Source organism: Telmatherina bonti (assembly GCF_933228915.1).
Source record: "Telmatherina bonti genome assembly, chromosome: 2".
Taxonomy (NCBI): Eukaryota; Metazoa; Chordata; class Actinopteri; order Atheriniformes; family Telmatherinidae; genus Telmatherina; species Telmatherina bonti.
In genome coordinates this window covers 44,796,713-44,810,969 of record NC_136620.1, presented here as the reverse complement: position 1 = coordinate 44,810,969, position 14,257 = coordinate 44,796,713, and the positions used below count along the sequence as shown (strand labels likewise).

Below are 14,257 nucleotides of genomic sequence, written 5' to 3'. Positions count from 1 at the left end.
CACCATGAGAACTTGCCGTTCCACCTCATCACCATGAGAATCTCCCGTTCCACCTCATCACCATGAGAACTTGCCGTTCCACCTCATCACCATGAGAACCTCCCGTTCCACCACATCACCATGAGAACTTCCCGTTCCACCTCATCACCATGAGAATCTCCCGTTCCACCACATCACCATGAGAACCTCCCGTTCCACCACATCACCATGAGAACCTCCCGTTCCACCAGATCATGATGAGAATCTCCCGTTCCAACACATCACCATGAGAATCTCCCGTTCCACCTCATCACCATGAGAACCTCCCGTTCCACCACATCACCATGAGAATCTCCCGTTCCACCTCATCACCATGAGAATCTCCCGTTCCACCTCATCACCATGAGAATCTCCCGTTCCACCTCATCACCATGAGAATCTCCCGTTCCACCTCATCACCATGAGAACCTCCCGTTCCACCTCATCACCATGAGAACCTCCCGTTCCACCACATCACCATGAGAACCTCCCGTTCCAACACATCACCATGAGAACCTCCCGTTCCACCAGATCATGATGAGAATCTCCCATTCCAACACATCCCCATGAGAACCTCCTGTCCCACTTCATGGATGGATGAATGGATTTTAAGTAAGATGGATATATGCAAGGATTATAAGCAGGATGGATGGATGATAATCAGGATGGATGGATGGATGATAGATGGATGGATGGATGGATGGATGATAAGCAGGATGGATGGATGGATGGATGGATGATAGATGGATGATAAGCAGGATGGATGGATGATAAGCAGGATGGATGGATGATAAGCAGGATGGATGGATGGATGGATGATAGATGGATGATAAGCAGGATGGATGGATGATAAGCAGGATGGATGAATGATAAGCAGGATGAATGGATGGATGATAAGCAGGATGGATGGATGATAGATGGATGATAAGCAGGATGGATGGATGATAAGCAGGATGGATGGATGGATGATAAGCAGGATGGATGGATGATAAGCAGGATGGATGGATGGATGATAAGCAGGATGGATGGATGGATGATAAGCAGGATGGATGGATGATAAGCAGGATGGATGGATGATAAGCAGGATGGATGGATGGATGATAAAGCACAACTCTTTTTGCAGCGGGTGACGTAAACCCGGTCACGTGGTTTTGTCAGTGAAGAGGCGGAAATGAAAGTTCAGTAACGACAACGGCGGAGCTCAGCTGAGAAAGGTAGGAATATTTTCACCTTTACGCTCCAGTTTCCACCTTGTCAGTTCTTACTGGGTCTGCTGGCGTGAATCGCGACACTATGAGTGTGTCTGGACTTCCTTTCTGGTGTTTAGAACAGGTTTTATCGACATGTCCTTTACTAAAAGCACTACGAAGCTAGCTGGCTAACCGCTAGCTTCCGTCAAGTCATCCGAACGTCCACGTGACGTCACGGACAGTTCCTTCAGAGTAAAAGTTCCTTCAGAGTAAAGCAACTTGGTAGTTAGGAGGAATTCGTATTCATAACAACAACAACAACAGTAATGATAATAATAATAATGATAATAAGAAATAATTATTATCGTATTAATAATTATTAGTAGTGGTGGTAATATGAGTATTATTAGTACTAGTAGTATTTCTTGGAACTTGGTGCATCTCTCCCCAATGCCTCTAAAATAATACACTAAAATGCATTAAACCGGAGACTGAATATTTAGTATTAATTTGAGCCAACCTTACAATACACCGGGTGATAAATGTGACAGCTGCTCATCAGGTAAAACATAAACTGGTTTGTGGAACGTTTGAGGGACTATTTTACATTAACAATCAATCATGTTTTATTAACGTACAATCAGATATTTTATGAGGAAATGGTTAATGATGTAAGACAGTAGGACATTGTTTTGGTGAAAACACACGGTGATTAAAAAAAAAAAAGAAAGAAAAAAAAGCAAACAGTTTTATTTTGAAAATAACGATAGGAAGCATCAATGTCTTTGTAGCGCGCTTGTTGACTGTGGTGCGCAGAATTCCCTCAGTCATGTTCCGTGTTTGTGTTGTGGCGCAGCAGCAGCCAGGTGTTTTCATCAGAATAAACCAACCAGGTGTTTTCATCAGAATACACAAGCATAGCGCGAGCCATGACGTCACCAGTGGCGTGAAGCGGCGCCAGAAATGAACGCAGATCAAAGCTGCGTGCGGCTGATCCGCAACGTTTACGGAAGATGCGGGGAGGTTTTGTTGTTGTTGTGCTGATCGAGTCAGCAGCAGCTTTGGAACTGACTGCAACCAGTTTTCATCTGTAATTACTCCAGGAACACACCTGGAAGACGAAAACCACAGGTGACCTAGAGCTGTTAGCAGGATGAGCATCTGAACTGAAGGGTTTAGCGCTGATATGTAGAGACGAACTGGTCCAGTTTAATAGATCCAGACTAACTGATCCAGACTAATAGATCCAGACTAACTGATCCAGTTTAATAGATCCAGACTAACTGATCCAGACTAATAGATCCAGACTAACTGATCCAGTCTAATAGATCCAGACTAACTGATCCAGTCTAATAGATCCAGACTAACTGATCCAGACTAATAGATCCAGACTAACTGATCCAGTTTAATAGATCCAGACTAACTGATCCAGACTAATAGATCCAGACTAACTGATCCAGACTAATAGATCCAGACTAACTGATCCAGTCTAATAGAGCCAGACTAACTGATCCAGACTAATAGATCCAGACTAATAGATCCAGACTAACTGATCCAGACTAATAGATCCAGACTAACTGATCCGGACTAACTGATCCAGTTTAATAGATCCATCTTAACAGATCCAGACAAACTGATCCAGTATAATAGATCCAGACTAACTGATCCAGTTTAATAGATCCAGACTAACTGATCCGGACTAACTGATTCAGTTTAATAGATCCAGACTAACTGATCCAGACTAATAGATCCAGACTAACTGATCCAGACTAACTGATCCAGTTTAATAGATCCATCTTAACAGATCCAGACAAACTGATCCAGTATAATAGATCCAGACTAACTGATCCAGTTTAATAGATCCAGACTAACTGATCCGGACTAACTGATTCAGTTTAATAGATCCAGACTAACTGATCCAGTTTAATAGATCCAGACTAACTGATCCGGACTAACTGATTCAGTTTAATAGATCCAGACTAACTGATCCAGACAACTGATCCAGTCTAATAGATCCAGACTAACTTCAGTTTAATAGATCCAAACTGATCCAGACAACTGATCCAGTCTAATAGATCCAGACTAACTGATCCAGACTAACTGATCCATCTTAACAGATCCAGACAAACTGATCCAGTCTAATAGATCCAGACTAACTGATCCATCTTAACAGATCCAGACAAACTGATCCAGTCTAATAGATCCAGATTAACTGATCCAGTTTAATAGATCCAGATTAACTGATCCGGACTAACTGATCCAGTTTAATAGATCCAGACTAACTGATCCAGACTAATAGATCCAGACTAACTGATCCAGACTAATAGATCCAGACTAACTGATCCAGTCTAATAGATCCAGACTAACTGATCTGGACTAACTGATCCAGTTTAATAGATCCATCTTAACAGATCCAGTTTAATAGATCCAGATTAACTGATCCGGACTAACTGATCCAGTTTAATAGATCCAGACTAACTGATCCAGACTAATAGATCCAGACTAACTGATCCAGACTAATAGATCCAGACTAACTGATCCAGACTAACTGATCCAGACTAACTGATCCAGACTAATAGATCCAGACTAACTGATCCAGACTAACTGATCCAGACTAACTGATCCAGTCTAACTGATCCAGACTAACTGATCCAGACTAACTGATCCAGACTAACTGATCCGGACTAACTGATCCAGTTTAACAGATCCAGACTAACTGATCCAGTTTATTAGATCCAGACTAACTGATCCAGACTAACTGATCCAGTTTAATCAAATCAAACTTTATTTCTTGAGCACTTTTCATGCCTCAGGCAACACAAAGTGCTTTTCAGGATAAAATCAAGTCATAAGGATTAAAACAAACAGTGGATAACAAGGCATTTAAAAATAATAGACACAAGCTCTTTCCTCACACACACACACACACACACACACAGAAGCACATAGAGCAAAGACACCCCCCCCCCCCCCCCCCCCCCACACACACACACCCACCCACCCACATTCCCCGAAAAACATCATTCCCTGAATACTGTCTCTTTAACTGAATTCTGTTTAATAAAACAACTAAAAACATTCAGTAAGTGATAAAAATTCTGACTTGGTGCTGATGTGAGGAAACAATACCTCGGGATCCATCCACACCAGGAGCCAGTCCCCCGCATGCTCATAGGGGCCAGACTAACTGATCCAGTTAAATAGATCCAGACTAACTGATCCAGTTAAATAGATCCAGACTAACTGATCCAGTTAAATAGATCCAGACTAACTGATCCAGTTTAACAGATCCAAACTAACTGATCCAGTTTAACAGATCCAGACTAACTGATCCAGTTTAACAGATCCAGACTAACTGATCCAGTTTAACAGATCCAGACTAACTGATCCAGTTAAATAGATCCAGACTAACTGATCCAGTTAAATAGATCCAGACTAACTGATCCAGTTTAACAGATCCAAACTAACTGATCCAGTTTAACAGATCCAGACTAACTGATCCAGTTTAACAGATCCAGACTAACTGATCCAGTTTAACAGATCCAGACTAACTGATCCAGTTTAACAGATCCAGACTAACTGATCCAGTTTAACAGATCCAGACTAACTGATCCAGTTAAATAGATCCAGACTAACTGATCCAGTTTAACAGATCCAAACTAACTGATCCAGTTTAACAGATCCAGACTAACTGATCCAGTTTAACAGATCCAGACTAACTGATCCAGTTTAACAGATCCAGACTAACAGATCCAGACTAACTGATCCAGTTTAATAGATCCAGACTAACTGATCCAGTTTAATAGATCCAAACTAACTGATCCAGTTTAACAGATCCAGACTAACTGATCCAGTTTAACAGATCCAGACTAACTGATCCAGTTTAACAGATCCAGACTAACTGATCCAGACTAACTGATCCAGTTTAATAGATCCAGACTAACTGATCCAGTTTAACAGATCCAGACTAACTGATCCAGTTTAACAGATCCAGACTAACTGATCCAGTTTAACAGATCCAGACTAACTGATCCAGTTTAACAGATCCAGACTAACTGATCCAGACTAACTGATCCAGTTTAATAGATCCAGACTAACTGATCCAGTTTAATAGATCCAGACTAACTGATCCAGTTAAATAGATCCAGACTAACTGATCCAGTTTAATAGATCCAGACTAACTGATCCAGTTTAATAGATCCAGACTAACTGATCCAGTTTAACAGATCCAAACTAACTGATCCAGTTTAACAGATCCAGACTAACTGATCCAGTTTAACAGATCCAGACTAACTGATCCAGACTAACTGATCCAGTTTAATAGATCCAGACTAACTGATCCAGTTTAATAGATCCAGACTAACTGATCCAGTTTAACAGATCCAGACTAACTGATCCAGTTTAATAGATCCAGACTAACTGATCCAGTTTAACAGATCCAGACTAACTGATCCAGACTAACTGATCTAGTTTAATAGATCCAGACTAACTGATCCAGTTTAACAGATCCAGACTAACTGATCCAGTTTAACAGATCCAGACTAACTGATCCAGACTAACTGATCCAGTTTAATAGATCCAGACTAACTGATCCAGTTTAATAGATCCAGACTAACTGATCCAGTTTAATAGATCCAGACTAACTGATCCAGTTTAATAGATCCAGACTAACTGATCCAGTTTAATAGATCCAGACTAACTGATCCAGTTTAATAGATCCAGACTAACTGATCCAGTTTAATAGATCCAGACTAACTGATCCAGTTTAACAGATCCAGACTAACTGATCCAGACTAACTGATCTAGTTTAATAGATCCAGACTAACTGATCCAGTTTAACAGATCCAGACTAACTGATCCAGTTTAACAGATCCAGACTAACTGATCCAGACTAACTGATCCAGTTTAATAGATCCAGACTAACTGATCCAGTTTAATAGATCCAGACTAACTGATCCAGTTTAACAGATCCAGACTAACTGATCCAGTTTAACAGATCCAGACTAACTGATCCAGACTAACTGATCCAGTTTAATAGATCCAGACTAACTGATCCAGTTTAATAGATCCAGACTAACTGATCCAGTTTAATAGATCCAGACTAACTGATCCAGTTTAATAGATCCAGACTAACTGATCCAGTTTAATAGATCCAGACTAACTGATCCAGTTTAACAGATCCAGACTAACTGATCCAGTTTAATAGATCCAGACTAACTGATCCAGTTTAATAGATCCAGACTAACTGATCCAGTTAAATAGATCCAGACTAACTGATCCAGTTTAACAGATCCAGACTAACTGATCCAGTTTAACAGATCCAGACTAACTGATCCAGTTTAATAGATCCAGACTAACTGATCCAGTTTAACAGATCCAGACTAACTGATCCAGTTTAATAGATCCAGACTAACTGATCCAGTTTAATAGATCCAGACTAACTGATCCAGTTTAACAGATCCAGACTAACTGATCCAGTTTAACAGATCCAGACTAACTGATCCAGTTTAATAGATCCAGACTAACTGATCCAGACTAACTGGTTTAGACTTGTTCACATAGAACTAATTTGTGTTCATTCATAGCATTTCTGTTGTTAAATCTGTTGTTTTCCTGGTGGAGGATCGATATCAGATCTGCTTTTCTTTCTTTTAAAACATCTTTTTAATGTTCAACATTTTATGTGAAAGTTTATTTTGAATTTTTCACAAATGTCTGAAATTTCACAGCATTTCTTTGGTTTTTTTCTTCTGCAGTTGGTTTTTGCCGTTTCCTGTTTCTCCAGATGTTTTGTTGCGTACGGCAGGTCAGGGTTGCCATGGAGACATTGTTCCACCATGTCATGTTTTTATAAATCCCGAAAGTTTAGTGAATTAGTGAACGCAGGGTTTTGTACATGCATACAGCTTTATAAATGAGGCCCCGGGATTGGTAGGAACTATTTGCAGTGCAGGATCGCGGTGCAGGATCGCGGTGCGGTGCAGGATCGCGGTGCAGGATCGCGGTGCAGTGCAGGATCGCGGTGCGGTGCAGGATCGCGGTGCGGTGCAGGATCGCGGTGCGGTGCAGGATCGCGGTGCGGTGCAGGATTGTGGTGCAGGATCGCGGTGCGGTGCAGGATCGCGGTGCGGTGCAGGATTGTGGTGCAGGATCGCGGTGCGGTGCAGGATGGCGGTGCGGTGCAGGATCATGGTGCGGTGCAGGATCATGGTGCGGTGCAGGATTGTGGTGCGGTGCAGGATTGTGGTGCGGTGCAGGATCGCGGTGCGGTGCAGGATCGCGGTGCGGTGCAGGATCGCGGTGCGGTGCAGGATCGCGGTGCGGTGCAGGATCGTGGTGCGGTGCAGGATGGCGGTGCGGTGCAGGATCGCGGTGCGGTGCAGGATCGCGGTGCGGTGCAGGATCGCGGTGCGGTGCAGGATCGTGGTGCGGTGCAGGATCGTGGTGCGGTGCAGGATTGCGGTGCGGTGCAGGATCGTGGTGCGGTGCAGGATCGTGGTGCGGTGCAGGATTGTGGTGCGGTGCAGGATTGCGGTGCAGGATTGTGGTGCGGTGCAGGATCGCGGTGCGGTGCAGGATCGCGGTGCGGTGCAGGATCGCGGTGCGGTGCAGGATCGCGGTGCAGGATCGCGGTGCGGTGCAGGATCGCGGTGCGGTGCAGGATTGTGGTGCGGTGCAGGATTGTGGTGCAGTGCAGGATTGTGGTGCAGGATCGTGGTGCGGTGCAGGATTGTGGTGCGGTGCAGGATCGCGGTGCGGTGCAGGATTGTGGTGCGGTGCAGGATTGTGGTGCAGTGCAGGATTGTGGTGCAGGATTGTGGTGCGGTGCAGGATTGTGGTGCAGTGCAGGATCGTGGTGCGGTGCAGGATCGCGGTGCGGTGCAGGATCGCGGTGCGGTGCAGGATCGCGGTGCAGGATTGCGGTGCGGTGCAGGATCGTGGTGCGGTGCAGGATCGTGGTGCGGTGCAGGATCGTGGTGCGGTGCAGGATCGTGGTGCGGTGCAGGATCGTGGTGCGGTGCAGGATCGCGGTGCGGTGCAGGATGGCGGTGCGGTGCAGGATCGTGGTGCGGTGCAGGATGGCGGTGCGGTGCAGGATCGCGGTGCGGTGCAGGATGGCGGTGCGGTGCAGGATCGTGGTGCGGTGCAGGATCGCGGTGCGGTGCAGGATGGCGGTGCGGTGCAGGATTGTGGTGCGGTGCAGGATTGTGGTGCGGTGCAGGATTGCGGTGCGGTGCAGGATCGCGGTGCGGTGCAGGGTGCGGTGCAGGATCGCGGTGCGGTGCAGGATCGTGGTGCGGTGCAGGATTGTGGTGCGGTGCAGGATTGTGGTGCGGTGCAGGATTGTGGTGCGGTGCAGGATCGCGGTGCGGTGCAGGATCGCGGTGCGGTGCAGGATCGCGGTGCGGTGCAGGATGGCGGTGCGGTGCAGGATGGCGGTGCGGTGCAGGATCGTGGTGCGGTGCAGGATCGTGGTGCGGTGCAGGATCGCGGTGCGGTGCAGGATCGCGGTGCGGTGCAGGATGGCGGTGCGGTGCAGGATTGCGGTGCGGTGCAGGATCGCGGTGCGGTGCAGGATCGTGGTGCGGTGCAGGATCGCGGTGCGGTGCAGGATCGCGGTGCGGTGCAGGATCGTGGTGCGGAGCAGGATCGCGGTGCGGTGCAGGATCGCGGTGCGGTGCAGGATCGCGGTGCGGTGCAGGATGGCGGTGCGGTGCAGGATTGCGGTGCGGTGCAGGATCGCGGTGCGGTGCAGGATCGTGGTGCGGTGCAGGATCGTGGTGCGGTGCAGGATCGTGGTGCGGTGCAGGATTGTGGTGCGGTGCAGGATTGTGGTGCGGTGCAGGATCGCGGTGCGGTGCAGGATCGCGGTGCGGTGCAGGATGGCGGTGCGGTGCAGGATGGCGGTGCGGTGCAGGATCGTGGTGCGGTGCAGGATCGTGGTGCGGTGCAGGATCGCGGTGCGGTGCAGGATCGCGGTGCGGTGCAGGATCGTGGTGCGGTGCAGGATGGCGGTGCGGTGCAGGATCGCGGTGCGGTCCAGGTTCTGTCAGAGGGATGAAATGTGGCTCTGGTCCAGATGTGTAGAAACGGCTCTGCTTTCCGTCTGCTGCTGGTTTCAGTTGCGTAGGCTTCCTGTTTTTCTTTAATGTGCTGAATGACCAGACTATAATGTGTTTCTGTTCAAGATGATCTTTTTATCCAACCCAAACCCCTCGTCCGCCCTCATCCCACCACCAATGCGTAAAGACGCACAGTGGCTTATCTGTCCCTGCTGGTGGACATGGAACATGGAGACTCTGGACTCCAGTCCGGCACCTTCCAAAGGGAAGGGACTGACCGGTCGGGTCCGCTCCTTTTCCCAACCCAGAGCAGAGGAACAGAACGATGTTCTCCACAGCCAGACGTGGTGTAGCGGCCATCGGGCAGATGGAGGCAGGTGGAGGTGCCTCCATGCCCAGGAGGAAACCTGTTGTACAGCTGCAGATGTGTGCAGATAGTGGAGACGCTACATAACATGCTACTAAATGGCGTCAGCGCTTCACCTGCGTTCACCTGATCAATCATCCAATCTGAATGATTGTGTTGTCAATCATCCTCTCACGTTGGAACCAAACGCTGCTGCCAAACGTCTAGAAGTGATGCAACACATCAGAGGAGGAGAATTCTCATTTATTCACAAGTTTATCTTTAGTGTGGTTTCTGTCAGGGTGGTGTTTATTCCTCTCCATCTCCTGCACCTCCTCCTTCATGGTGATTATTGGTTCCTCTGCGAGGACACCGCAGCTAGGACACAAGGTGGACCCACTGCCCCCCCCTCTCCGACCACATCTGCAGCGCTGCAACCCAGCTGGGACACACAGGAACACCAGTATGTTCCCAGTAAATAAACTGGAGTCAGAGACGTCTCATTTATGTCCGTTCATTTTATAATCTGAAACAAAGGAATGAAGCACTTCCAGCATCATCTGGAGCATTTTGTTCCAGCGTATCTCTGGATTCCTTCATTTTCCCGCCAGCTTCTAATCTGTGGGAGTGGGCAGCGCCCCCCCTTCCTCCTCCTGTGGACCAAGATGCACTTTCTCCCTACATTTTATTGTCTGACCACTTTATTTGTCCTTTCTGGATAAGTCCGGTGGTCTGATGAGACGCTGACAGCATCTGTCCCCTGCTGACCTCCTCTGTCTTTCTGCTGGTGCTGATGTCCATCCCGTCTCCACCAGATAAAATACTTTTACATTTTACAACTTTATCTGTTAGAATTTCTTCCTCATTTTCCAGAAAATTCCTCTTTTTTTCCTGCAGAACCATCATGGAAATGAGATGGATTAATATTTATCAGGGTGTTCACCTGACCTTTTATAGCCACCATGTGGGCGTGGCCAGATGTTCCCTCACTGTGTTAAACTTCCTGTTGATCCTGATTTATGAAGGAAACTGGCGTGGGACGTGCGTGTGCACCGCTTTGTAAATCGGGAAGTTTTTTTGCGCCGCATTTCCTGTTTTCCGTACGTACGCCGCCTGTAGTCAGTGTTGCTACGCACAGTTTGATAAATGAGGTTCCTGGTCTGCTATCTGTGCACTGTGAACAGAGGTTATATGCTGCAGGACCCATCTGGAACATTCTTTTGCCTGTGTAATGTGTCCTGTGAAGAATTTTATCTTGTATAAGTCGTAAGTTTGGGTTTTTAATCATTGTGAAGGTGTTTAAAGATATCTGTCACCAGAAGGTCTGTCATATTCCCATTTTAAGGTTGGTAGAGGTAGTGATCTAATCGAGAATATGAGTGGTGAACTGATGAGAAGAATGTGTATTCTCCTAAAGTAGGGTTGTGAGATCGCTATGCATCACAAAGACCAAAATTCTTCATGTATTGTTTGACAGTATTGACAGATTGCCAATCCCTGGTATTTCCTGTAGTGCTGAGCCTATCCACACCAGAGTTCAAGACGAGGTTGAGGTCTCCTCCCACCATGACCGTATCATCTAGGTGGTTTGAGAGTGCTGCAAGAAAGGAATGGAAGGAGTCGCCGCTAGGGCTGGGCGATATGACCTTTTAGTAATATCCCGATATTTTTATGGCATGTCACGATATACGATATATATCTCGATATTAATTCAAGGCTAAGGTAAATGCTTTGGTGCATACAGTCACATCAGTAAGATGATTTTGTGTCTCCATTAAAACATAACTGTTCATACTGCATTAAGATATGCTGATTTTAAACATTCATGCCAAAAGGATGAAATTGTAACGAAGCAAACTGATCAAAACCGTATTTATTGAACAGTTAAAGCAGTGGCAGAAACATGTCATTTTAAAACAAAATAAAGTGACTTTGCATGATATAATAAATGCAACGTATGAAAATAGGTGCTCTAGGGGGGACTTTTCAAATGATGAACTATTATAAGGCTTTGCTTTATGGATACGTTTTTGAGTTGTCGTGTATTTTTTAATCGCAGAGTTTAGCGTAGAAATCAGTCTTATAATCCAGGCAGAATGTCCTCGTATCGTCTCCAATAAACGGCTTCAGACAGTTTTTAATTCAGGGTTTGATTCCCACTGCTTTCTGTACTTTCTAGAGACATGAGGAGCCAGATAAATATGCTTGTGTCACACACAGTGGATGAGGTGAGTAAGTGACAGAGGCTGTGAATGTAATCAGATATAATTAATCATTTTTGCGTGACGTGAAAAACGTTGTAATTTCCGTCCCACTCTGTAATCCAGAGCGGGATCAGTGGCGGATTTGGCTGTTCATTGTGACTGTAGGTGGAGTCGTGCAGGTGTCCTCTCTGCTCCTCTGACTGGCTGCAGCTGCAGCCGGAGCGACTGAGTGCTTTAGGACGGGGAGAGACTCTCCTTCTGACAATAACTTTACAATATGCGCTTTAAAGTCAGTCGCCAAAACACCAGGAAAGTCTCCAGTAACTCCTGTAAAAGTCTCTAGATTTGTCGCTTTTCACAAGAAGTCGCCAGATTTAGCGAGAAAGTGTCTCCATGCTGCCTCTCATGACGTAGCACGTAGCTCACGTTATGTACGTAACGAGGTGCGCTTGCTTTAACTCTCTGTGCAAAGCGGTGCAGAGTCGAGGAGGAGGGAGGAAACCCCCCCCCCACAGCTAAAAACACCTGCGTGACAACAGGATACTCCAATATGATGAATCTAGACATTTTCTATATCGCACAGGGGACTAGCCACGATATCTCCAGTATATTCGATATATCGCCCTGCCCTATGAGTCGTCATCAACATTTGGACCGTAAACGTTAACTATGCATGGTTTTACCTGGTTGTGTTCCAGTCTCACCTCAGGACACCTGGCTGTGTGAGCCAATGGCAGTGTGTTGTTATGACGTGCTTTTCTCTGGTTACAGAGCTGTGATGTCATGGCGGCTGCCAGCGTGACCAGACCTGGTTCTGTCCAGACTGCTGAGAAGTCTCAGCTGATCCTGAAAGGTAATGGCTCGAAAAGGTTTTGGGTCTGTGTTTGGTCTCAGTTCTCTTTACAAGTCTAGAACTTTCTAGAAAGATTTTGTCTGAAAGTCCTTCAGTGTTGAGGAGAAGGAAGTCTACAACCATGGAGCCGGAGAGGAACTGGTCCAACGGTGCTTCTGATGATCACAACTCAATCGCTGTTCAACAAGACAATACTGCTGAATCATGTTTCCATAGCGATTTAGTTCTCATACCACCACGTGGTCTCAGACCTGGTCAAAACCAGTCTATTAGTGGTCAGCCTTCACCTCCATAGACTTCCTCTCTTTGTACCTCCTTCCACGTTGTTTTCCAGTGTGTTTCCAGATCTTTCAGATGTTCCAGTCATCCCAGATGTCCCCAGTTGTCCCCAGATGTTCCAGTCATCCCAGATGTCCCCAGTTGTCCCCAGATGTTCCAGTCATCCCAGATGTCCCCAGTTGTCCCCAGATGTTCCAGTCATCCCAGATGTCCCCAGTTGTCCCCAGATGTTCCAGTCATCCCAGATGTCCCCAGTTGTCCCCAGATGTTCCAGTCATCCCAGATGTCCCCAGTTGTCCCCAGATGTTCCAGTCATCCCAGATGTCCCCAGTTGTCCCCAGATGTTCCAGTCATCCCAGATGTCCCCAGTTGTCCCCAGATGTTCCAGTCATCCCAGATGTCCCCAGTTGTCCCCAGATGTTCCAGTCATCCCAGATGTCCCCAGTTGTCCCCAGATGTTCCAGTCATCCCAGATGTCCCCAGTTGTCCCCAGATGTTCCAGTCATCCCAGATGTCCCCAGTTGTCCCCAGATGTTCCAGTCATCCCAGATGTCCCCAGTTGTCCCCAGATGTTCCAGTCATCCCAGATGTCCCCAGTTGTCCCCAGATGTTCCAGTCATCCCAGATGTCCCCAGTTGTCCCCAGATGTTCCAGTCATCCCAGATGTCCCCAGTTGTCCCCAGATGTTCCAGTCATCTGGCTTGTTTGACCAACGTGCAGTGTGAACTCGTTCCGCATGGATACACCACCCTACAACTGAGCAGAGCCCACAATCGAGTCCCCAATTGGACATTCCTGATGTGAATGCTCCCTTAGTCTAATTTCTGTCGGGGTGGTCTTCCTGGACCACTTCCCCTCTCTGCCGGGACACGCCTGCTGGGGGGAAGGAGGTGGAATCACTGCCCCCCTCTCCAACCACAGCTGCAAACCCAGTGACTTACTGGGAATCAGGAGGACATTCACATGATGCAGATGAGGAGAGTGGTGTAAGAAGAGCTGCGTCACCTGGAAGCACAGATGGTGGGCGGGTCACAAATAATCCTGAATACTCAACTAATTGAAAAAATGTTTACAGATTAGTCGACTATTAAAATAATCATTAGTTGCAGTTCTAAATAGAATAGAATAGAAAAGTGTCCTGCATGTCTTCTTTCTGCCACTAGGGGGCAGTGCAGGAGTTTGGAAAAGCAGAAAACCTGCAGCTGTCACGTCACTTCCATGAAACCCAGGAAACGCCTGAAATCATGTTATAAACTGTTTGTGATGAAGGAGACGCCCCACCCGACATTCTGAATCCTGTTACT

General features: G+C 46.8%; 1 protein-coding gene across 1 annotated transcript in view; it reads left to right on the top strand.

Annotated features, from left to right (window-relative positions):
• Positions 1–1,174: 1,174 nt before the first annotated feature.
• Positions 1,175–14,257, top strand: part of LOC306769742 (NEDD4-like E3 ubiquitin-protein ligase WWP2) — a gene marked incomplete at its 3' end in the record, with an annotated part of 77,870 nt that continues 64,787 nt past the window's right edge. Inside the window, exons 1-2 of the mRNA XM_079258437.1 lie at positions 1,175–1,232; positions 12,593–12,674. Coding sequence (XP_079114563.1) covers positions 12,605–12,674 — 70 coding nt within the window. The 5' untranslated portion in view covers positions 1,175–1,232; positions 12,593–12,604. The remainder of the gene's footprint in view (positions 1,233–12,592; positions 12,675–14,257) is intronic.